This window comes from Canis lupus, chromosome 33 (genome assembly GCF_003254725.2).
Source record: "Canis lupus dingo isolate Sandy chromosome 33, ASM325472v2, whole genome shotgun sequence".
Lineage (NCBI taxonomy): Eukaryota > Metazoa > Chordata > Mammalia > Carnivora > Canidae > Canis > Canis lupus.
This window is the reverse complement of record NC_064275.1, coordinates 4,839,359-4,864,417: the sequence shown is the minus strand read 5'-3', so window position 1 is coordinate 4,864,417 and position 25,059 is coordinate 4,839,359. Positions and strand designations below refer to the sequence as shown.

Sequence of the window (25,059 nt, the reverse complement as noted above, 5' to 3'; positions counted from 1 at the left end):
ATCTTTCTCCATGAAACTGATGTGATGACACATCATAAATGAATAACTACATTCATTTTTAACTTCTGAATGTGCTTTAGAACTGTTGAATAAATGTAATGATTGAGAGTATATAGGCTATATTGCTCATTAAACTAGAGAATGTGTAGATCTTGCTTGTATTACTTGTCATAATTTTTTAGCAAGAATATAAATCTTGGGATAATACCATTTTCTATTCCAGAGCTTAAGGATTTACCCAAGAATGTTCATCCAAGGAGGTGGAAGCAAAGTGGTTAAGCTTGTCGGCTCCGGAGCTTGTATTTGAATCATAACCTTGCATTTTACTATTTGTATAGTTTTTGGCTAGTTACTTAGTTTTCTCCACGCTTCAGTTTTCCTCTATGTTGACTAAGTGAGAATAGTACTGCGGTAATCATTATCGGCTATTTGCAAATATCTTTCTTCTTCTAGGTAAATGGAGAGAGAGACTGTTTTTGCCCATTTCTTTTAAGTCAGGCATGGCCACGTGACTTGCTTCGGTCAACAAAATTTAAGTAGTAGTGATGGGTGTTACTCCCAGTCAAAGCTTTTAAGAATCAATATGCTATTTGACATTTTCTTCCTCATTGTTATAGTGACTGGAGATATTCCAGGTGGTGGAGGCCCTGTTATACTAAGTCTCCATGTGACAAAAAAAAAAAAGGAGCACAATTTCTAACCACAGCATATGAAAAGGGGAGAGACAAGTGAACTTTCATTGTATTAAGGCCACTGAGATTTGGAGGGTTATAGGTCACTGCTGCATTATAAAGCCCATTCTGCTCCGATACAGAACTTCACTGAGTTACTGTAAATACATTTAAATGAGTAAAAACACATGCAATGTCTTTTAAAAGCATTCCATAGGAATTAGCTATTATCCTCATCTTAGGCTGTTGCTGCATTGGAATGGCATACCCATTACCCATTAGCTGCATATTTGGCTACATAACCTCCTCACCTCTTCTTTTGGCAATAGTTTTATAATTCTATAAAGAGAATAAAAAGGAAATTTATTTTCCCTAGCATGGTTGTTGAAATTTGGCCTTAGTAGTAGTTTAGAAAACATTTCTTTCAGTTCCATAACTCTCTATGGGTGTTATCATGTAAAGTTTTGTGATGGCTGCTAAACTTAAGAAAACCTATCAAGTTTCTCTAATATATTAACTATTATAGGAAAACTTGTTCTTAGCAGTACATGCAATAGAATTATATCCTATAAAAAAGGAATGCTGATAAACTCTGTTTTGTGAAACATCCATTAAAAGTGAAAGAAAGGTATCTGTTGTGTGTGTGTGTCTGTGTGTGTGTGTGTGTGTGTGTGTGTGTATATATATATATATATATATATATTTTTTTTTTTTTTTTTTTTTTTTTTTTTAAGTAAACTCTCCTCCCAGTGTGGCCTCAAGCTCATTGCCCTGAGATCAAGAGTTCCATGCTCTACTGACTGAGCCAGCCAGGCACCCCTCAAATATATTTTTGACAGGAGATAATTTCTATTCTGATTGGACTTTGATAAGAACTGAATGTTTAAAATTTTTACATATCTGGTGATTGAAAAAAATTGAAAAAAATTTTAAATGTAGTACAGACCGGTTTCTGGTTTCTTCCCTTTCAATTTTTCTCTTTTGCTATTAACATTCTTTCAGGGCCAGGTACTGTAAGGTATGTTTAATCATGACAATGATTCTGGCCCTGCACCTTTGTATGATCTTGCAGTGATTCAGTATGGGGTGGGTGGAGGGGTATTTCTGGAAACCATTCCTAACCCAGGTGGCTAGCAATAACATCACCATATGTGGAAATGACTGAGAAACACATGAATATATCCCATTGAATTAAAAACAAATGTATCCCCAACTAAACTTTCGGTAACTGAATTCCCAAAATACTCATGGTTACTCCAAGCACTAGGAGAAATGTTATGGAAGGTAGGCCAGTCAGAGTCAAGTCAGCGATTTTAACCAACTCCAGTTAATGTAACTTAGTTGTGCAAGTTTTATGATAGATGATCATAAGAACACATTTCTATAGCTCTTCTTAGGTTCTTCTTATAAGGAACCCCTAAAGCTAAAGCTTTGTTAACATCTCATAAATGCTTTTCGATTCTTATGGATTGAATATTCTTATATTCATTCATTCGTCTGTTCATTAATTGAAAAGTATTTACCGATTATCTAACATGCACTGAACATACAAATGTATGAACTAGCATCCATCCCCAGTGGGCACACACTTTCATGGAGAGGTGGCCATGTGTATAATGAGCAGTAAATCTGGGAAGTAGCAGATGCTGTTTAATATCTATCCAATAAACATTCACCAAACTATTTATTCTCTTTGAGCTGAACCAGAATTGTGTTGGGTGATTCACCCTATTCCACAAAATCATGTTCACAAAACCATTGGTTGGGAATTCTATGCTCTTCCTGCTATTGATTTAGGAATGGGCATGGGCCAATGTGATGTGAGGCAAAGTCAGCTGAAGGCTTCTGGGAATGCTTAGTGAACAATTCCTCTTCTTCTGGCTAAAATAGCCGCAGCCACTTGCAACCAGAAAGAAAGCTAAGCAGAACACACAGGGGCAGAGCAGTAATGTGGAAAGAGGTACATAAGGCATTTTGTGGCATTGGTGAGCCGCCCAATTAGTCAACCTTCAAGCTACCCTACCCCTGGACTGACAATGCTTCAGGGAATTTAGAATTCAAAAAGAAAAATTTTAATAAGCTAGAAAACTTCAAATTAAACCGTGACAAGTTTTTTTTTTTTTTTTCCAGCTACTCCTCTCTCTGTAAATTGGTAAAGTTTCATTTTTCATTACTTTAATTCTGGTCCAAATATGAAAAGCAACGAAATGCCTCAGAGGGTGATTTGATTATCCTTTTTATAGTTACTACATCTGCACTAATGTTTTGGGGGTTATTATGCTGTTTATTTTCTATAATTTTTCCCAATTAACAGTTATTACCAGGAGCTATCTTTGCTGAATGAATGTTACTGCATACATCAGAGAACGTGTAGTGACATAAGGCAGATGACTACAGAAAAGCTGTTTTATACAATGGTCAGGCACTGAAATATCACCTGAATTCAATTAAAATTGTACATATTCACAAGAGCACTGTGTCAATAAAGGCTGGCTTCTCTGATAGTAGGAGAATTTAGCTTAATTAAAAATTGTATTTTAATTGTATTAATATTAATATTAATTAATTAATTAATATTAATATTAATTAATATTCTAAGACTTCTTTTTTCTCAAAAGGGAAAGAGATTTTTCTAAAGGGTTCTGACTGAAAAATGCAGGTACAGCCAATAAAAACGGTATCTGGGAGGGTGCTATAATAAGTTTATATAAATCTTGTAAAAATTAAAAAAAAAATAAATCTTGTAAAAATGCACTCAAAATGGAAGGGGAGATTTCGCTGTTTGTTATTAAGATGTAGTCAGGTTATAGCCAGTTGCTGACATTTGTTACATCTTCCGTTGTAACTAAATTTAGTTGTACATAGGTGGGTGAGCTCCATGTTTTTAAATTCTAACAGTCCAATATGGGAGAACGGATTTTTGTTTTGAACAACTAGTAGTGACAGACAAACTATCCACCGTGTATACAGATGATAAGTCAAGAGGAAAATGAGCTCTTATATAGTTTTTCAGTGTCCTTCACTGGAAAAAAGAGCCATGTGACATGTGTGGTGTGCACAGTGGGCTTCCGTGTTAGTGTTCATGCTGCTGGAAAATGTATTGCTTGAACTGAATGCACCCTCTATTGAGCACAAATGATTCAACCACAACTTAATAGGGAGATCATTACCTTGGCAAAAGAATTTTCAAGATAAGCAGTGAGGAATCAGAGTCGACAGAGGAAATTGAGACGTTACTCGCTTGGCATTATAAAATTGTATGGCAGTATAGATAGATATTGATTGTCCTTTATGTCGATAAGTAGAAGAGTCAATAAAAAAAAAAAAGCATGCTTTAGGTGGGTTGTAAATACTAACACTGCTAGATATCCTTAATCCCTGGGGATTATTTACTTTCCTGAAATCATTTTAGTTGTAGCTTCCAATGGTGCTCTGCAAAATGATCTATTGGGGGATCAGAGTTGAGATGTTTCACCATTATCTCCACTCCTTCGACCTGTTTCAAGTCATGATGTCTTTCATCACATCATTCCCCTCCCTCTGATAGATCAGAGTTGAATATGAGAGTTGGGTACCGACACACAGCCTACCAGGTAATCTGAGAAGTAATCTATGTTAGAAGGAAACAGATGATTAATTTAAATCATTGAATTAGATGTACTGATCATTATTAAGAAACATTTTGGCTGCTTTTTGCTCTGAAGAGTCCGTGGGTGATGCTCCACACACCTGCACAATTAGCTATTAAAAACTTTCAACTGCCAGGCATATTTGTGAAGCTGAGAAGGTTTATATGATGGCTATAACAAGTCTTTTGATTACTAGAGGCCAAATAGATTTTTTAAATGACATATGTAATTTTTTTGTTACAGATGATTCAAATTTTACAGAACTGTACAGAATAAAACATATTAGCTCCTCTCCCATCAGTAACAACTACTAAAAAAAATAAGTCACAACTGTTGAGCTTGGTGAGCATCATACCAACTCTGCTCCAGCGTATTTTGCTTCTTCATTTCAAATGTAGTATTTCATTCAAAACAGATCAGTGCATCTGATATCTGAGTAGCTTAAAAAGCCTTTGCAAGTCACAGATTCATTCATTCCATAAACATATGCAAATATATATAGTATTATACTCAAATCTAAAATTTTCAATATGCTTTTAATTTTTTTCTTTTAACAATATGTTTTGGAGATCTTTCCAAGTCAATCCATTAAAGTCTGCTTCATTATTCTTAATGTCAGCATAGTACTTCATAGTATGAATGTATAATTATTGCCATTCACAGCACCATGGATGGAAGCTAGAGAGTATTATGCTAAGAGAAGTAAGTCGGAGAAAGACAAATACCATATGATTTCACTCATATGTGGAATTTAAGAAGCAAAATGAACAAAGGAGAAAAAAAAGGAAGAGAGGCAAACCTAGAAACAGACTTAACTATAGAGAAGAAACTGATGTTAGCAGAGGGGAAGTCGGTTAAAGGGATGGGTGAGATAGGTAATGAGGATTAAGGAGGGCACTTGTGACGAGCACTGGGTGTTGTATGGAAGTGTTGAATACACACTTATTAATTTAAAATTCCTGTGTTGGGGGATATTTAATTTAGTTTCAATTTTTCTCTATTACAAACAATGCTGCTCTCCATACCCCATATGCAATTCTTTGTTCTCATATGAAAGCATTTCTGCAGAGTCCTCGTTAGCTAAGAGTTGCAAATTGAAATTTTGAGATACTGCCAAATGCTCTTCAAAACAGATTTATCAATTTATACTCCCACCAATAGTGTATGAAAGTGCCTATTTCCATTTATCACTGCCAGCTCTGAATATTATAAATCTTCTAAATTTCTGCCAGTACTGTGGTTGAAGATACAATCTTGTTGTTTTAGTTTGCATTTTTCTGATCACTGGTGAGGCTGAACAAGTTTTCATATTTACTGTCATTTGTATTTTATCTTCCACGAATTGTTCTTTCTTTTCCCAATTTTTTCTATTTGGCTATTTGCTTTTTTCTTTTGACCCATGAACCAAATGTCTCATTGCTTTTGTCTTTACCTACTTAATTTGCCTTTTGTTAATTCTGATGCTGATTCTGTATATTTTCCCATGCATATGTGTGGTAAAGCAGTTATAAAAAAATGCTTAATATGGCACCTGCTGGCCATATTAAGCATGGGTGGCTCAGTTGGTTAAGCATCTGTCTCAGATCCAGCCCTGCTACAGGGTTCCCTACTCAGTGGAGAGTCCGCGTCTCCCTCTCCCTCTGCCCCTTGCCCACTTGTACTCTCTCTCTGGCTCTCTCTCTCTTTCTCTCTCTCTCAAATAAATAAAATCTTTTAAGAAGATGTTTAGCAGATTTTCATTACAAAAGTGAAACTACAAAGACTTTTTACTTCCTCATTTTTGTATAAAGTACTTTTAATTTCATGTCTCCTTTCATTTAAACCCTTCAATGTGCAATATAAAAAACCCACTTCAGTGTGCAAATATTTGGACACTGAAATGTAAACAAACCATGACAATGTAATTAAAGTCATGGTCTCTTTATTTTTAGGTTCAGTGCCTTTATCCGAAATTACTAAAATCGCTGAGAAGTTGGGGAACCCAACCATTTTTCACTTTCACACTTGTCACTCAGCCACACTCAAGTACCTCTGCGGCAAACAGGAGATATATAAAAATACTCATGTTATTAGATGTCTCCTTCAAGGAACTGGGAGTCTAACCAGAGAGACAGCCATGTACACACTCGTATAGAGGTCCCAGTGAACATGGGCCAGGTTCAGTGTGCCCACGTGGTACACTCGAGGGCCCAGCCTGCCAGAAGTCTGTTTCTACATGGGGATCTCTCTCAGAGAAAGCACAATACAGGGTAAGGAAGTGAGCATTATGAGACTGATGTGCTAAATGAATTCTCAGCCATCAGAGAATGGAGGCGAGTCTGCGTATATTGTGCCTGTGGCTGTAATTTCTTGGTCCATTCCCACCATTGGGTTTATATTTGAGTTTTAGCAGACTTGAGCAGGGACGGAGGAAGAGGGGCTAAAAGTCAAAATGACAGAGCTATTTTATCAAAACTCTACAAGACGTCAAAGATACAAGGATGCGAGTACTTTGGTAGCTTCGCAATCCAGTGTAACTCTGAAGAAGTCAAAGTAACTCCTCCAACCATTTCACAACAGTAGATCATGCAGCACCGATTTCCCGCAACAGAGGCCCCTGAAAATTAATTGCTGGTGTAATAAGTAAGGCAAGTACACGAGCCCACAGTCAAATAAGTTCTTGTCACAAAGGTTTAAACAGGTGTCTTCATGTTGAGCCTTCTGAGGGCCTTTAATAAGTTAACGCGCCTTGGTGAATCGGCAACAGAGAACAGGCAACCAAAATAACTTAAAAACAGACCCTCTTTTGGGTTTCTGGGGAAGCATTTATCAAAGAAAGATGTTTTGGCCTATTCAGGGTTCTGGTACCTCTGTGGTACGTGCCACAGATTCCCCTCTATTCACACTCAAGACAAGATGAAGGTAAAAACCAAAATAGCTGAGGTTATTTACTCTTAGGTGTATTTAAGGGCAAGTGATTGACTAGGGACTGAATTAAACATCTAATTATACTCCAGTTAATGATTCTTTCATTTAGCATGTGCCATATTATAGTACATTAATCAGGCGTGAGATACTTGGCATTACTTTTAAACAGTTTTCTGCGACCTTGTTGATCATGCCCACCAGTGCCACAGAATGCACTTCCCATATATCAAGCACTTTTTCTTCCCTCTGTCACGGCTCCTCTCTGCACTCTTCCTTTTTAAAATTTTCCCAGAAAGCTCTGGAACTTTTCCTTTACACCTCTATTTTTTCCCCCTCACATCTGTGCTGCAGCGATGCTGTTGGCTCTATACTAAGAATACACCTAGAATTGGCTCACTTGTAGTCACCTGCATTTTTCTTTTAAACTCCGTCAAATGTTTTAGAACGTGGAGAAGGTAGTCTCCCTTTTGCCTTTTCAGTTGAAAGACCACAGGCTGACATTCATCATAACAATAGAGCACTTCTGATGTAAGGTTCAATTTCTCTATGTATCTACACATTCCTGAAGTTCAATAAAAAAAAAAAAAGATTTGATGGAATAAATTACTTTTTGTTTTTGACAGATATATAAATACATATTCAGAGATTCTAGAGAACAAATGTTTCAGATAAAGTTATCACCGTATGTGACATAAAAGGAATTCTGAACTTATGCTGAAGTTAGGTTTTGGTCTCTAGAGTCCATGTACATTCTTTGGGATGTCACTTAATGTTGGATTTTGGTTGCTCTCTAAACTTTCCATCCAAGGCCTGCGGATTTTGTTTAACCATAAAACTAGAACTGAAGGAGGTCTCTGATTGCTTTCTGCTGTTCTTGTTGTGAATTAAATGAGTAACAATGTACTGCTATTGCTTAGTTTGTCTCCTGCCAAGCAGAGGCCCCAGAAATGTGATTTGGCCTTGGTTGGGAGCATGAATCCCCATATGGCTGTATGTCTTGATATATTAGAATCCTGCAAAGTTCTAATTGCTCATGTAATTGCACCCCCAAATTCTGATGCACACCCCTGCCTCCTGGCTGAGAACTGATGGAGTAAGTAGGAAATGGTTGTGCCCTAGCCTGCCAGTAGTCTTCTAATAGATGGGAAAAGAAGGAGACCCACCGGCTTACAAGGCCATGGTTTCAGAGATGTGCTTTAGATGACAGTGCTAAACAACAAACACAGTGGCTTGCTTCAGCAAATGGTTTCCTTGTCTCCTTTTAATTGAATAGTCAGTTATTAGACCCAAATAACCTAGCTTCTTAAAGTGGTTGCAATAAGCAGAAGCCATTGTACTGTACTTTTCAAAGACTTGATTCAAACTCCGTAATTTGATTTTCCTGATTCCTCTAGGTCACAAGGGCTACAACACTTGCAGAAACCAGCAGAAGGTGGTCCTAATGGAAATTTGTTTTCATCCTCTTTCAGCTGAAGATGCAGAATATGGGTCTACTAATTAATAAAACGATCAGATAAATTATCTTACTGCCTACAAAAGGAAAGTGACTTTCTTAGAGCAAGAAGTCCCCAGATATTCTTAAAAACCGCATGCTCAAATGGATAACACCGAATTGCTGATAGGAAATATGCTGTAACTATTTCTTACATGAGCATGTTATGAAGCCTTAGTAAGAGAGCCGGTGTGGATCAATGTAGCTTTATTAAAATCCTTAGGTGAGTAGCAGAATTGAGACAATATGCACTTGGTTGGAATGCAGGTCCTGGTACTTAGAAAGAAGCACAGCATTGTTAATATGCTTCCATTACCATCCACACAGACATTATTTCCTGGGCAATGAGTCGCTACCTAATCATCTAGGTTTTTATTTTTCTTGGTATAGTGTTGTGCTTAGCTTGTAGGTTTCCTTATGTTTTTCTGCATACACATCAAGTATCGGTCTTTCTTAGAAAATGATGCTTTTTCCCCTGGAATATGAATATATATATATATATATATGTATATATATAATTGAAGTGAAGTTGATATACAATACTAGTTTCAGGTGTACAATACAGGAATTTGACATTTATGCATGTTGTGAAATGATCACCATGATAAATCTAGCCACCATCGGTCACCACGCAAAGTCATTACAATATTATTGATTATATCCTCTATGTTGTACATTACATTCCTGTGTCTCAGTTATTTTATAACTGGAAATTTGTGACTTTTAATCCCCTTCTCCCTGTTGCACCCAATTCCCTACACCTACCCCTCTGGCAACCACCAGACTGTTCTCTGTATCTGTGAGTCTGTTTCTGTTTTGTTTTGTCTTTTTTTTTTTTTTTTCAATTCCACACAGAAGTGAGATCATGCCACATTCATCTTTCTCTGTGACTTATGTCACTTAGCACAATACCCTCAAGGTCCATCCATATTGTCATTTGTGGCAGTATTTCATTCTTTGTTGTGGCTGAATGGTATTCCATTGTACAAATATACCACATCCTCTTTATTGTTTCATGTATTGATGGACACTTTGGTGGCTTCCGTATCTTGACACTTGTAAATAATGCAGCGATGAACAAAGGGAGTGCATATATCTTTTCAAACTAGTGTTTTTGTTTTCTTTGAATAAATACCCAGAGGTGGGGATCCCTGGGTGGCGCAGCGGTTTAGCGCCTGCCTTTGGCCCAGGGCGCGATCCTGGAGACCCGGGATCGAATCCCTCGTCGGGCTCCCGGTGCATGGAGCCTGCTTCTCCCTCTGCCTGTGTCTCTGCCTGTGTCTCTCTGTGTCTCTCTCTCTCTCTGTGTGTGACTATCATAAATAAATAAAAATTAAAAAAAATACCCAGAGGTGGAATTGCTGGGTTGTATGGTAGTTCTATTTTTAATTTTTGGAGGACCCTGCATACTGTTTTCCATAGTGGCTGTACCACTTTGCATTCACATCAACAGTGCACAAGGGTTCCCCCTTACTCCACATACTTGCCGACACTTGTTATTTCTTGTCTTTTTGATATTAGCCACTCTGACTGGTATGAGGGAATAATTCATTGTAGTTTTTTTGATTTGCATCTTCCTATTAGTGATGTTGAGCACCTTTTCACATTTGTTGGCCATCTGTATGTCTACTGTGGAGAAACATCCATTCCAGTCGTCTGCATGTTTTTTAATTAGATTATTATTTTTTGATGTTGAGTTGTATAATTTCTTTATAGATTTCAGATATTAACCACTTATCAGTTATATTATTTGCAAATATCTTCTCCCATTCTGTAGGTTGCCTTTGCATTTTTGTTGACAGTTCCTTTCACTGTGCTTTTTAGTTTGATGTGGTCTCATTTATTTATTTGCCTTTGGAATGTTTTAAAAAAGAAATTTCTGGAAAATCTTTTACACTCTACTACTACGACTACTTATTTAAGTCAAAGGTGAAATATATTCTTGTTAATAGTAGATGAAACTATAATTAAAAATTGTTGCAGGGAAGCAAGAGGAGGTTTTTGTTACATCAGTCAGACATATTTCAGGCTAAAGTTGATTAAGACAGCTCTGGCCTGCTGCAATGAGGCATTAGCCTTTCACTCCATTTGAACTCAGAAATACAAGTCCTGAGCAAACAGATTTTGAAAAACATGGGTCAATGGGCCCAGTTTATAGATGCCCATGGAACGAGGTTCACCCTAACTGGAGGGCCTTTTCTTGGGAAAGCTTGTTTTTGAGATCCTCAAATTGTCATAAATCTGTCCTTACATATCACCTAGAATAGGGCTAAGAGCCTCCACCTGATACTAACCTATCTTGCACCAGATCATGTGAGGCTGCTGGCAAGACATCTCAGAACTCAGCTAGATAATCACAGAAGAAGTAATGTTCCAATAACTGCTAATTCATCTTGTTTGCCACCAGTGAAAGGTGGCTATGTATATTATCCACTCAAGGCAACAGTTTCATCTCCCCTCCTCTCCTGTCCTATACCTGGAATTTGCAGGAATATTAATGCCACTCCCTGTCCTGGGTAACATCAATTGTTTCTTCCTCTTTTTTTCTCTGTGTCCTTCTTTCTGTGTTTCCCTTCTTCCCTTAAGCTTTTGCACACTGAAGTTATTGAAATGATAGCTCAAAAAGGATTTTTTGTAAACCAAATACATGCAATCCTGACTTCAGAGAAACAGAAACTAGAAATGGGGAAGTGGTGTGAGTGTAATTTATCTTTAAAGAGGTCTCTTCATTTAAAGGGAATTCTCTACTGGACTCTGTTAATAGTCAGTCTCCCTAGGGCCTTTCCTTAGGACTGAGTGTACAAGTATGAGATCTACAGAGACTTGGTTCTTTATAATTCTGTGAGGCATGAGGAGGTGTTACCAGGTGAAGTTTCCATTTCCTTCTACCCAGATCATTTTCACTTTGGAATGCAAATGCATCAAAGCTGAGGTTGCAGTATGAAAAATCCATTTAAGAAAATTGATTTTAAGGAAAAATATATCGTTTACTATTTTAGAGTAAGGAATAAGTTTCTGTTCTCACATGATCCTGAGAGTGGTCACTTATGCAAAATGGTGACAATAAAATCAGTCTTAGCATAGTTTAAGGAGGAGTTATTTTGACATAGTCAAAGGTATTATTTTGCCCTTCCTTCTACCCTCCCTCCTATCCCTTCTTTTTCCTTGTTCCTTATCTCTTTTTCTTTCTTTTCTCTTTCCTTTTTTTCTTCTTCTCTCCTTTCTGTCTTTCTTTTACAACTAAAGAACAGTAGGCTGGGAATGCAGCAGTAAGCCTATAGGCTATTTTACCTCCATATGACTCACACAGTTGTTTTTATTAATAGTGAAATTCTTCTTTTCTATATAAACTGCCCCAAACTACTTCCCATCCTCCAACAATAACATGTAAAAAGAATTACAATAAATAAACCCCTGGTCCTGAAAGCTAACAAAACTTTCAAACTTGCAGAAATAAGAATAGTTTGGAAAAGGACTGGTCATAGCAAAAACAGTGTTCAGAGAGGAAAAGCTCTGGAGCTATCATTTTAAAGGCAACAGAAAGTAGCATTCTTCAGAGTTGGAAGTTAGAGTATTATTTGGTAGACCTGTAATAGCACTTGGGGTGATTTAATAGGTAAGAACCAGAACTTGAAATTGGAATTGAAAAAGACTTATTATATAATTTAGTCCCTTTGGTCAGGAAAGGAGCAAGCAATACAACTCTGGATCTAAATTTAATTGGGATTTAACTAGATTCTTTGAAACTTTTCCATTTTTCACCTAAAAAGCACAAAATGCTCATCCTTTCAGAAACAGTGATAGACTGCATAATCCAATAGCTCATAGTATATCCTAAATCAAGTTCTGAGCAGCCACAGTTGTGCAGTCAGAGGTATTCCAACTGAAATTAGAATCTAAACAACTTCTCAGTGTGCAGGGGAAGAAGGTTAAACCATTTGGGTAGAAAAAGATCTGAATCACAGCTTCTATTCCTATGTGTTTTTGTTTTTGTTTTGTTTTGTGGTTTTGTTTTTTGTTTTCTTTTTGGACACTGAAAATCTATGCTAGGATTACATCTTTTGCCCTAAGACTCCTGCAGCAGTTTCTTTCTTTCTTTTTTTTTTTCTGCAGCAATTTCTTAAATATTTCTGCTTCCATAGGGCACTTAAAAAAAAAAAAAGCATTAAATCATTTTGGACTGAGTCTATCCAAAGTTAGAGGTATTTTAAAGTATTACCTTCCATGCAAACAATACCAACACTACAGCAAGGAGACTTGATATTAAAGAATAATAAAGCAATGTGTGAATTGAGTATATTATACTTGACTTCTATGAAGGACAAGGCCACTTGCATAATTCAATTGAATATTCATTCATAAACCCATACTTTCCAGTACATAGGTCTCACATGCTACTCTGCAATCAAGCAACAGACAGAAGCCAGCGTTTTAGCAAGTAGTAGACTGACTGGATAAGAATTGATCTCACCTGCTTCTTCCTTATGAACATTATCATAGAAGTCCATATGTTTTGTCATCTGTCATTATTCCCATTTTCCCTCAACTCTACCTTGCCCCAGCTCCTGGGATAATTGAATGAAGAGAGAGAAGCAGGCAGTGATTGAACAAAGTGGCTATTTATAAACTTGTTAAACCCCATGTCTTCTGGTCTCAGCCAGCTTTCTGCTCAGAAGAGGCCGTTTGTGATACAGACAGGCCAAGTGTAGAATGAGCCACATAAGTGGTATCATTTACATTTTTACAGATGGAAAAACAGACTCTGGGTGATCCACTAAAATGTGTGGCCAGTAAATGGCCAGTAACTGAGTTGACACCATGTATGGGCCACCGAGTATTCTGAAAGAAACTAATGTAGACTTTCTAGAAGATCTTCTATGATAACTTAAGCTTAGGTGTTCTTAGAGGTTCTTTAACCACCCCACAGCTCCCAGATCTTATGAGTGAAACCCTCATTGTGAAAGGCCTATGAATCCAGAGAAGATGAACAGCGGTAGGCTAGTGAAAAAAATTAGACATGCCATCATAAAACCTGTTTTGAAGAAAGAAACAGAAGTGTGCATGTGGTGATGTTGATAACTTAAAAGGATCTCTGTGGACACGGAATATACTAGAATGGAGTGAGTGTGCCACACGCTAAAAAATCACTAAGATATTAGAAACTGTTCAAATCAAAGAGAGTTTTTTTTTTCTACCTGTATAAAGACATGATGAATCCCTGTATTGAGCTGTCCATAAATTACTTGGAAGTGAGTGATCCATGCTCTGTGTGCTGCAGGACCAGACAGTTGCAGATAGATAAGAAACTGCCATCAAGTAAGAAAGGTCCTAAAACTTGATATGCCTTTAATCAACAAGTCAGCCTTGGTTTTACAATAACATTTCAGGAGACCTGAAAAAACCCTATGGAAAGAAAAATGGCCTCAGAGATGGAAAAAGTGGTGAAGTACTTAAGTCTTTTTGTAAGAAGTACTACAGATGACCAAATATTCTGTCCTCTACTATATTTGTGTGGGTCTAAGAAGAAAGGGTTGCCTTTGTCCTTTTTCATCTAGCTTCCTCCCAGTTTTTGCTAAGGATACCAGTCAATGGCATATTCAGACCCTTGTGGGAAGCATTTTTTATCTTGTGTTTGATTACCCAATAATCTCGCTGGATTTATGTTTTATGTGGATGTTTAGCAATATGTACTGTAATTTGTAAAGCTAATTATGAAGCATTTTATTTCCAGGAAATGGGTAAGGTCAGTCTTTTCTGCTCTTGTTTGATTGGTGTATATTATAGCTAGCTCCTCATTATCTGTAGAAGGGATGGTGCTCTTAGGTAGGATGTTTATTGCATGGAAAATCCCCCAACTACATTTTAATATACCTAGAAGTGGGCTTTTCATCAAACTTACTAACAAGTTGCAACATATGAGTGATTTGCTCCCCAGAGAAATAGCCAAAAATGCATTAAGGAGAAGGCAGAAGAAGCGGAGAGCTGAGATAATCCATCAGCTAGTTAATTCACACCTGAATAATTGAGAGTTTGCTTTCTGGTAATTGAATATTTATGAAGGTTCTACAATGTGCTGGAAACTAGATGTGCCAAATAAAAATGCCAAATAAAGCCAACCTGAACACAGGTTATGTTTAATACAGATCTTACTATTTGACTGGAACACAAAATAGAGCGTGTTTCCAAACTTCAGTGTGTATAAGAATCACAAGCAGGACCGTGTCCGTGTCTGTTAATGTTGCAGATTTCTAGGTGAACCTCAGAGGTATTCCTCAGGAATCTCTATTTTTAACAATTTACTCCCGATGATTCTGAAGCAGGTAGTCTAGAGTCTTCTCTTAGAGAAATTATCGATGTAGATAGTGACAGGAAAAAGGTTATCTCCTGGAAGGCACAAGATAAGAAATCAGAGCTATACTGAAGCTATACTTGAAGAAAGAGAAGAAGCCAAAAGAGAATGCATATTTGCAAAAAGAAGCGCATGGGCAATAAAGAAAACGAAAAAAAAAAAAAAAGGAGGATAGATAATTAAATAATGGTATTATAAAAGATCTCAGTGTCTTAGAGATTTGCTAAAATGCTATGATATCTTGAATTTACTCCAAATTACTTACAGTTCATGGAAGTTACACCTCAGATATAAGCAGCTTTGCCATCTCATAGCTCACTCATGGCTCAGGAGCATCATAAAAGGAAGCCCAAGGCTCCAGAAAGGGGGCCCATACAACAGATGCAGCTATTTGTACTGGAGCAATACCACAAGCTTCAATAAATAGTATAATGAATGTCAGAAAGGAAATTTCATTGGTTAAATTGGTGGATTTTAAACCAGCACAATGGGTGTCAAAAGTGGCTAAATTAGTGGCCTTCAAGATATGTAGACTGGCTAAAATAATTTGGTAATTCATTTCTTCCCTCTGGATAATTGGGGTATAGAAATGCAGACAGACCTGTAGCTCACCTATGACCTGAGGGATCAATTCTAATCTCCCAATAATCTCTAAATGGTTCAGACAGCGAATCTGAGTCTGATTGCTGGGCCTACAAGGCTACAGAATCTTGGTCTTGGGATATTGTCTAGACTTCTTTAACTGTTAGTTTTCCAGGCAAGATGTTTAGGGATCCCTTATAAGAATGGAGAGTTGAAACTTCATTGATCTTAAAGAACAAATTGTATGAATGCCTTGTACCAGTTTGTTAATAAATATTTGTATGTTAAATGTTGAAACATGAGGCAGACTTGTTCTTACTTGCTCTAATTTTAACTTGAAGCAAGTTTGTGAGGATGGTTGCTCATTCTCAGTCACCTCCGATGTTTAGGTTGGTACAGTTATCTACTAAGAAGACTTTATGAGTTAGTTGCCATGACACACTTGGCAGAGACCAGTTCTCACGCAAATGTGGAAAAGTAAAACCTTAATTGCGAGAGAAATTTGGTGAACCTTCTTTTGGTGATCTTTCTCTAGTGAGAACTGATAAAGCAACCTTGTTTTCGTGCTTTCTCTATTCATTGTCTTGCTCTTTTGGACCCAAGAAAGTATGAAAGGGTCGACGAAGGCTTGGTCAAAATGGCATCCAAGGGCATACGGCTTCTACTGGGTCATTCACTCCATGACGAAGAGCAAATGTGAGAAGCAAGGAGAGTTTTGCCTATCAAGTATTTGCCTAAGTTCAAACACTTGTCCACTGTGCTCTCTATTGGGCCAAGATCTTCATATTATTTTTTTATTTTTTTTAAGAATTTTTTTATTTATTCATGAGAGACACACAAAGAGAGGCAGAGACACAGGCAGAGGGAGAAGCAGGCTCCATGCAGGGAGCCTGATGTGGGACTTGATCCTGAGACTCCAGGATCATGCCCTGGGCTGAAGGCAGGCACTAAACCGCTGAGCCACCCAGGTGCCCCTCCACGTTATTTTAGATCTTGCCCAGCTATCCTCTAAAAGAGATTTTTTTTTCCCTTTTTCTTATTCTGAGTGTATCAACCTTTCCTCTCCCCCCAAGTAATGGCTGGTTTAAAGAAAAAAAAAAGAGTTAAAGCTAATCAGGAAAGTTCTAGTTGTATGTTCTCCAATTTTCCCTGCTTAATATTTTAAAGTAATCAGATGCTTCCAGTGTATCTGTCTAGAGAAGAAGTTATATCAGTTAATACCATTCACATTTATTTATCTGTAGGCACTCAGATATGAAAATGTTCAAACATGTGACATGATAATTTAGTTTTCTACAGTGTAAGTGAAACTGTAAATAGGAAAAGGGAAATGTTATGTCTATATCTAAATATCTATAGCAACATCTTTTCAGAGGTGATATTGCATAAAATAAATTCAGAACATGTAACCCAATAACCATCTCATGTTGAATGGTAACCATACCTATGAGATCATTTCAACATATTAAAGAGTCAAATTATGGAGCAGATTAATAATGCTATAGATATGAATGTTTAAGGATGTTACTCTAAACGGCACACTTTCAATAAAAGCAGGAAATTTAGTCTGGGTATTCTCTCCCTTTTACAGTTATGTGATTTATTAGACAATGTTAAACAATGTTAACATGCAGAGAGAAAGTGGGAGACACCTATAAATAACTTTGTATATGTTTGCCACAACTTGCCAGCTAATTATTACTTTGAGATATTATATGATGTTTCTGATTAATAAACCAAAAGGGAAACTCAATTATGAATGCATGCAATCAAACTTCGTAAGTAAGCCAAAGTAAACCCGACATTTGTAAGTCAGAATAAGCCATTAGGGAAACTAATATGGTAGTGTTCCAAGGCTACACTGGGTGGAAAATTGTGCTCTCCTGTTTATTTATTTATTTTTTAAAGATTTTATTCACCTATTCACGAGAGAGAGAGAGAGAGAGAGAGAGAGGCAGAGACACAGGCAGAGGGAGAAGCAGGCTCCATGCAGGGAGCCTGACGTGGGACTTGATCCTGGGACTCCAGAATCATGCCCTGGGCTGAAGGCAGGCGCTAAACCACTGAGCCACCCAGGGATCCCCTGCTCTCCTGTTTAATGGAAAGAGGTAGGTAATAACTTAAAAGACAAACTTGGAATTTTGCTTATTACAACAGGACACTGAAGTAAAGGACTTACTTCAAAAGAGAAATGACAATGTCTTCAATTCTTTTCAATGGAGATCAAGGAATATTTCTTGGGTAACAAACTAAAGCCTCTTCTCCAGACGGCTGTTCTCAGTTCAAGGACCACCTTTCATTGCTTCAAATCTCAGGACTAGGGGGTTTTATGGGTTGAATTGTACCGCCTCCAAATTTCTATGTTAAAGTTCTAACACTCAGTACTTCAGAATACAAACTTATTTGGAAATAAGACTGTTGCATACATAAATAATTAAGATGATGGAACGCCTGGGTGGCTCAGCAGTTGAGCGTCTGCCTTGGGCTCAGGGCATGATCCAAATTCAGGGATCGAGTCCCACATCGGGCTCTCTGCATGGAGCCTGCTTCTCCCTCTGCTTATGTCTCTGCCTCTCTCTGTGTCTCTCATGAATAAATAAAATATTTAAAAAAATAATTAAGATGAGGTCCATAATGGGATTGTGTGGGTTCCTGATTCAATATGGCTGGTACCCATATAAAAAGAGGAGATTTGGACAGAGAGTCACACTAGGAGAATGCTTTCTGAGCATGAAGGCAGACAGAGCGATAATGCTTCTACAAGCCACGGTAACATCAAATATTGACAGTAAACCAAAGAAGCTAGGAGAGAGGCATGAAACACATTTTTTCTCTCAGCCCTCAGAAGCTAAAAGTCTGAGACCTTGGTCTCAGACTTTTAGTTTCCAGAACTGTGAGAGAACAAATTCTTTTTAAAAAAAAATTTAAATTCTAGTTAATCTACAGTTCAATATTGGTTCAGGAGTAGAGTTCAGTGGTTCATCATTTACATATAACACCTAGAGCTCATCATAATAAGTCTTCCTTAATACCCATCATCCATTTATCCCATCTCCCACTGACCTCCCTCCATCAAACCTCAGTTTATTCTCTATAGTTAAGAGTCTCTCATGATTTGTTTCCCTCTCTCTCTTTTCTCCCCTCCTGAATGTTCATCTGATGTTCTTATATTCTACATATGAACAAAATCATATGGTATTTGTCTATGACTGACTTATTTCTCTTAGCTTGATACACACTAGCTCCATCCATATCATGGCAAATGGCAAGATTTCGTCAGTTCTGATGGCTGAGTAGCATTCCATTGTAAATATATATCACATCTTCTTTATCCACTCATTAGAGTCCATGGGCATTTGGGCTCCTCCCATAGTTTGGCTATTGTTGATAATCATGTATTGAGGTACATGTATTCCTCAGAGAATAGCCACCTAGTTTGCAATACTTTATTATGGCAGCCCTAGCTAATTAATACAGGGGTAGAAACAACACTGAAAACAAAGTCTCTATCCTCAAAGTGCCTACCATCAGTTGTTCTACTGTTAAAGTAGAGAATCCCACTGGTAAAATTTTGTCACTTAAAAAGCAACATCAGGAGCCTGGAAATAGAAATAGGTAAAAGGCAAGATGCCTGGATGGCTCAGTGGTTGAGCATCTGCCTTCGGTTCAGGATGTGAGCCCACGGTCCTGGGATCCAGTCCCACACTGGGCTCCTTGCAAGGATTCTGCTTCTCCCTCTGCCTGTGTCTCTGCCTCTCTCTGTGTGTCTCATGAATAAATAAAATCTTTAAAAAAGAGAAATAGGTAAAAGGAAAATGTATGTTATACAGGTATGTTATACCCGAATTCCGACAAGATTGAAGTTGAAGGGGAGAGGCACCGATGTCTTGAAATGGCTGACCATGAGGTCAAAGCTGGGAAGACAAGTGAGGGAAAACAATGTAGGAAAGATATGTATTGATGAGCTGCATCTAGCACAGGAAAAGTGGGGTCAGTGGGAGTAGTGGAAGACAAGGTGGCTATAGAATTTTGCTTTAAAGATTCCTACTCTTTTAGCTCTGGATTTGGTTTAAGTGTACTATCTTTGAAGGACAAATGTGAAGACATTTTTTTTTTTTTACATTTTAAATATGTTTATACATTTCTGAATTCTACTGGAAAGCATAGAGTTGCTACCTTGTGAATATTTCCAAAAATTCTTAAAAATTTATTATAAAAATATTCTAGACCCATAAAATCCACATACAAATTTGTAAAGTGACCATCTCTATAGATGCTGGTTGGCTTTAAAAATATAGCATTTCTAATATAGTTTAAGTCCTGGGGGTTCCTCTGCCAGTTCCCATTTCTGCCCCTGACTCCTACCTCCAACTTGGGTGTTTATTGTTTACATGCACTTTTTCATATTCGCTCTCTAAATCATCCAGATCAGAGGCAAGAAGACTGAAGTCTTTATACTAGTAATGTTGCCCCTGCCAGTTATTAGTCCAAGGATGTGCCTGACAGGATGTTAATTCCAAATTGCTTCCCAACTCTTTTCACCTGCAAGCACAGTGGGTGCCAGCAGCGTCTCTAGAGCAGCCTTTCTGACCAAGCCCCAGGTGCTGATTGGTGGAGTAAATGCATCCCAGGAGCCTGTGTATATAAAGATGGTAAAGGGAGATGAGAAACAGGAGAAGCATGCGGCCAGCATCAGGTACATGGCTTTCCATCACGTGGATATATCACACTTTATTTTCTTGTTGGTGGCCATTTAATATAAGTAGATCTTTATTCCATTTTTTTTGGTGAGATTTTAAGTAATTTCTACACCCAATGTGTGGCTCAAACTTACAAACCCAAGATCAAGAGTAGTGTGCCCTACCAACTGAGGTAGCCATGTGTCCCATGCTAGTTTTTAACAGAAGATGCTAAAAGTACACCATAAAATATAGGCATTTCAAACATTCTCTAAAGATTTTTAAGATTTATTTTTCAATTTAAGAAATGATATAAATCTCTCCTACAGTTCTTCTGTATGAGGAATCAGGTGAAGGGAGGGAGACTGTTTATTCTGGATTGTCAGTGATGAAGCGAACTGGGAGAGGAGTTAGAACTCCTTCTCACAGAGAGCAGCTTGCTTTGATGTCTTTGGCCTGGGTTCTGCAGGAAAGGGATCCTCACTGCAAGTGGGGACAGGGTTCATGTCAGGGCCTCGTCAAAGAAGAATGCTCTGTTCTCAGGGTGCTTCCAACCCTTTTTTAACTTCCCAATTTATAGCTTGCCTAATTGTTGTCTCTTTTGTTTAATGCTTTGAAAGATAAGTTTCACCTTTATTGTCTTTTTCCTCACTTTTTAAATTATTTACTTTTAAAGTTATTTTATTTTTTTAGGGGGGGATCAGGAGATATCTGTAAAAGGGGTAGGCTGATTGCCCAAAGCAAGGAGGCTTGATATGTGTTCCTCCTTTCTCATCTAACCCCCCACCCCTGCCCCCAATCTTAGATTTTGAAATACTGATAGTTCCCCACCCCTGCCCCCAATCTTAGATTCTGACATACTGAAAAGATAGTTCTATCTTCTATTCGAGCTCAAGACCTAAATGCAAGGCCCATGTGGGATAGGATGACATCCTAAATCATACATAAACAATGCTTTTGACATCTCGACATATATGAAGGGGAGAAGCATAATTTTCCACCCAAAAAGCAAAGTACTTTTCACAAATTTGCTGAGAAGCAGTATCAGAACAGTATATATTTTGTCCACGCAGCTCATGTGCTGTGTACACAAAGATTATGAAGACATCCATGAGAGGAAATCCAACTGTGAAACCCTACAACTTGTGCATATTTGAGACATTTTGAAAGATGTGAAGGGGTAGTAATGCTTGAGGAGAATCCCTGAAATAAGAGCAAACATCTTTACCACTTAATTCTGGGATTCTTTTACTCAAGTATCAGAATTTCCCTTTTACTGGCTTGACTTAAAAATAACCAACTAATATACAATTGCCACCACAGAAGACACAAACTGATCACCTTCCAAGGGAGAATTTTCCACTTCTCCCAGTTTTCAGCTCTTAAGGAGGTGGTATGATGAATTGACTGTGTCCCTCCAGAAATTGAAGTATTCACCCCCAATTTGATGTATTCAGAGGTGGGGCCTTTCAGAGGTAATGAGGTTTAGATGAGGTCATAAGGGTAGACACCAGTGTTCCCATGATGGGATTAGTGTACCCCTAAGAAGAGAGGCCTGAGCTCTCTCTCTTTCCATCACTGAGGACACACTGAGGCAGCAACTGTCTGCAAGCCAGGAAAACAGCACTCACTGAGGAAATGAATAGGCTGGCCCCGGGTGTTGAAATTCCAGCCTTCTAGAACTGTGAGAAATAAACCCCCGCCACTTAAGCTACTCAGTCTCTATGGTGTTTTGTGATAGTGGTCCAAGTTTCAGGTTGAGAAAGTTCCTAAATAGGTATTTTAGACGGATGTCTGCAAACCTGATTATACTACTTAAAAACTGTAGAATTTGCTGCTTGAATACTGGAGTTTTATGAACTATAAACTGTCTCAGGAATAGTGCCCCATCCTTCATAAACTCCAGTGTTCTATAAAGTTTCTTGAGTGTTTGAAGCCAGTGGAAGAGCACTTGCACTGTTAGTATCTTTCTTTTTTCTTTTTCCTTTTTCTTTTTCTTTTCTCTTTCTTTCTCTCTCTTTCTTTCTTTCTTTTTTTCTTTCTTTTTTTTTAAGATTTTATTTATTTATTCATGACAGACCCAGAGAGAGGCAGAGGGAGAAGCAGGCTCCATGAAAGGAGCCTGTTGTGGAACTCCATCCCAGGAATCTAGGATCATGCCCTGAGCCAAAGGCAGACAGTCAACCACTGAGCCACCAGGTGTCCCTATTAGTATTTTTCTTAAAATGAATGTAGGGGCTTGAGGCACCCCCAGGTGAGTGTGCCAACTTTAGGGTGCCCAGTCTTAATGACAGTTCTTTCCCTTCTGAGCTTTTCCTGATAATGGTACACATAAAAAAACCCTCTTTATCAATATTTTCCATTTATATGAAAAATGCAGTGCGTAGGTATGAGGACTAGAAAGAGACTGACAGTGCTATGGCACCACACAAAGAGGTGTTATTTCTGGATTTATAAAGACAGCAGGAAGCTACCGTTTCCCCTTTATTATCAGAAGTAACTCATCTTAGAAATGCAGTGAAACAGCCTGTATCTAAAGTAAACTCTGAGCAAATATATTGATAGAAACAAGATACAAGAAGGAGTCATTGAAAACTGGAAAGATTCAGATGAGACCAAAATGGAACTACTGTTTCACATGTACTTTTACTAAGAAAGACATGGGATTTAATATTAGGACATCATTTTTCTTAGATGCTGAGTAGATCTATGGTTCATTTAATATACAACTAAATGTATTGTTTTATTTTCAAAACCTGGACCCAGGATAGTCTATCTTCCTTTTGTCATCCCAACGAATCCAGAATTGAAGAATACTCTCCAGATCCTGGCAACTGTGGATATCTTCACTGGCAACCCTCTCCAGCTGTGACAAATGAGATTCGAGGACAGTGCAGGCAAAATAGGCAATCCTGTTTTGATGGGGTGCATTTATGTCACACCATACCACACTCGTAGTTCACATTTTTGTTTTTCTCAGTCCTATTTGTCTGCCTCTTGTAAATTGTGGCCTATTTGGCTTATCCTCTCTTCTGTCTTACATCGTTCTAGGCAAACTGAATTCAAGGCATGTACAGTGAGGGACAAGGGGCTTCATAGTCTAGTGCCAGCACCCTTCAAATTCCAAGGTTCAGATTCACTTGTGGTGCATTTCCTGCCAACGTGAACGGAAGGATGGCTACAATTTGGAGAACAAGAGGGACATGAGGAGTCTTTACAAACTTTTATTAGAGACTGTATGGGAAATGTGACCTAGATTAACATTAAAAATTCAAAGTTAGAAAACTAGTTAAAAAAAAAGAATATATAGTGATTTTTAAAAAGATTTTATTTATTTATTCATGAGAGACACACAGAGAGAGAGAGGCAGAGACACAGGCAGAGGGAGAAGCAGGCTCCATGCAGAGCGCCTGACATGGGACTCAATCCCGGGCCTCCAGGATCACTCCCTGGGCCGAAGGTGGTGCTAAACTGCTGAGCCACCGGGGCTGCCCTATAGTGATATTTTTTAAAAATCCAGAGAACAGTGCAAAATACGAAAAGGAGTATAATAAATGGTACTATATCTTAAGATTGTTGTTATAATCCTCTTTTAGTCAATATTTTACAAATTTTCAAGAGTGTGTGAAACACACACACACACACACGTATATAAATAGCCCAAAACGTAATTCAAAATATTATAGAAAATGGGCTGCCTTTGATTTTGAGACTTCCTTATATTCTCTCATTTCAGGATAAGGGATAAGAAAAATAAATGTTTACAAACACATTCACTTATGAGCCTACTAGATGTTAAAATGCCTTATATTTTGGGGGGTATTTCTAGCACGTGAATAAACTGTAGTAGTGTTGGTAGGATGGGGAAATTCTCACTTGAATAAATGCTGTCTAAATTCTTGGGTTATATAACCTAAAGTATAAGCTGAAGTAATGCAGGAAAATAATTTACAACTGTTTTATTAACAATGAATTTATGTATTACTACCATCATATTCAAAATAGATTTGGAAAAAGATATTCATAAAATTAGTACTATTTTTTCGAAGTAGTGTCCGCAACTCCTATTATTATTTCTGGTAATTCCTGATACAATAGAAAATACACTGGACTATTTTATATTTTATTATTCTTTTCAAGTTTAACCCTTGACTGTTTCCTCTCTTCATAATAAGAGTTTGATCAACATGTTGGGTTTTTATCTGCATTTTTCTCTTATATGTATCAATTAGATATAAGCTACTGAGCCCAAATCTGTAGAATCTCTCATCGCTGTAAATCTCCTAAAATCATCCTGCATTGCCCTCTTGCCCTTAATTAAATAGCCTCTTCGTGGCCTCTTAAATATTCTCAAAATTACGGATTTCATGCCTATGCAAGAAAACTTAGCATTGGCATTTACAAACGTTAATGAAAAGCCTGCATGTCTTTGTTTCTTTTTCATTAAGCTTTTCTCTACTCCTTTCTGTCCTCCACCTGATTTTTTTTTAAGATTTTATTTATTTATTCATGGAAGATACAGAGAAAAGGGAGGCAGAGACACAGGCAGAGGGAGAAGCAGGCTCCATGCAGGGAGCACAATGTGGGACTGGATCCCAGGGCTCCAGGATCACGCCCTGGGCCGAAGGCAGGCGCTAAACTGCTGAGCCACCTGGGCTGCCCCACCTGATTTATTTTAAACATGCATTGCTTTTGTTTACTTTGACAACTCCTTTCTCTGATTTCACACTTGATTTTTTTTCACTGTATG

General features: G+C 37.8%; 1 protein-coding gene across 17 annotated transcripts in view; it reads right to left on the bottom strand.

The window, feature by feature from the left end:
- EPHA6 (EPH receptor A6) overlaps positions 1-25,059 on the bottom strand; it is an 880,674-nt gene that overhangs the window by 69,272 nt on the left and 786,343 nt on the right. Inside the window, exon 17 of one of the 17 annotated variants that reach the window (XM_025417376.3) lies at positions 14,828-15,083. The exons of the other annotated variants lie outside the window; for them this stretch is intronic. Within the exon in view, the coding sequence (XP_025273161.2) occupies positions 14,988-15,083 (96 nt within the window). The 3' untranslated portion in view covers positions 14,828-14,987. Of the gene's footprint in view, positions 1-14,827; positions 15,084-25,059 lie in introns of those variants that run through there. 17 annotated transcript variants of the gene reach the window in all.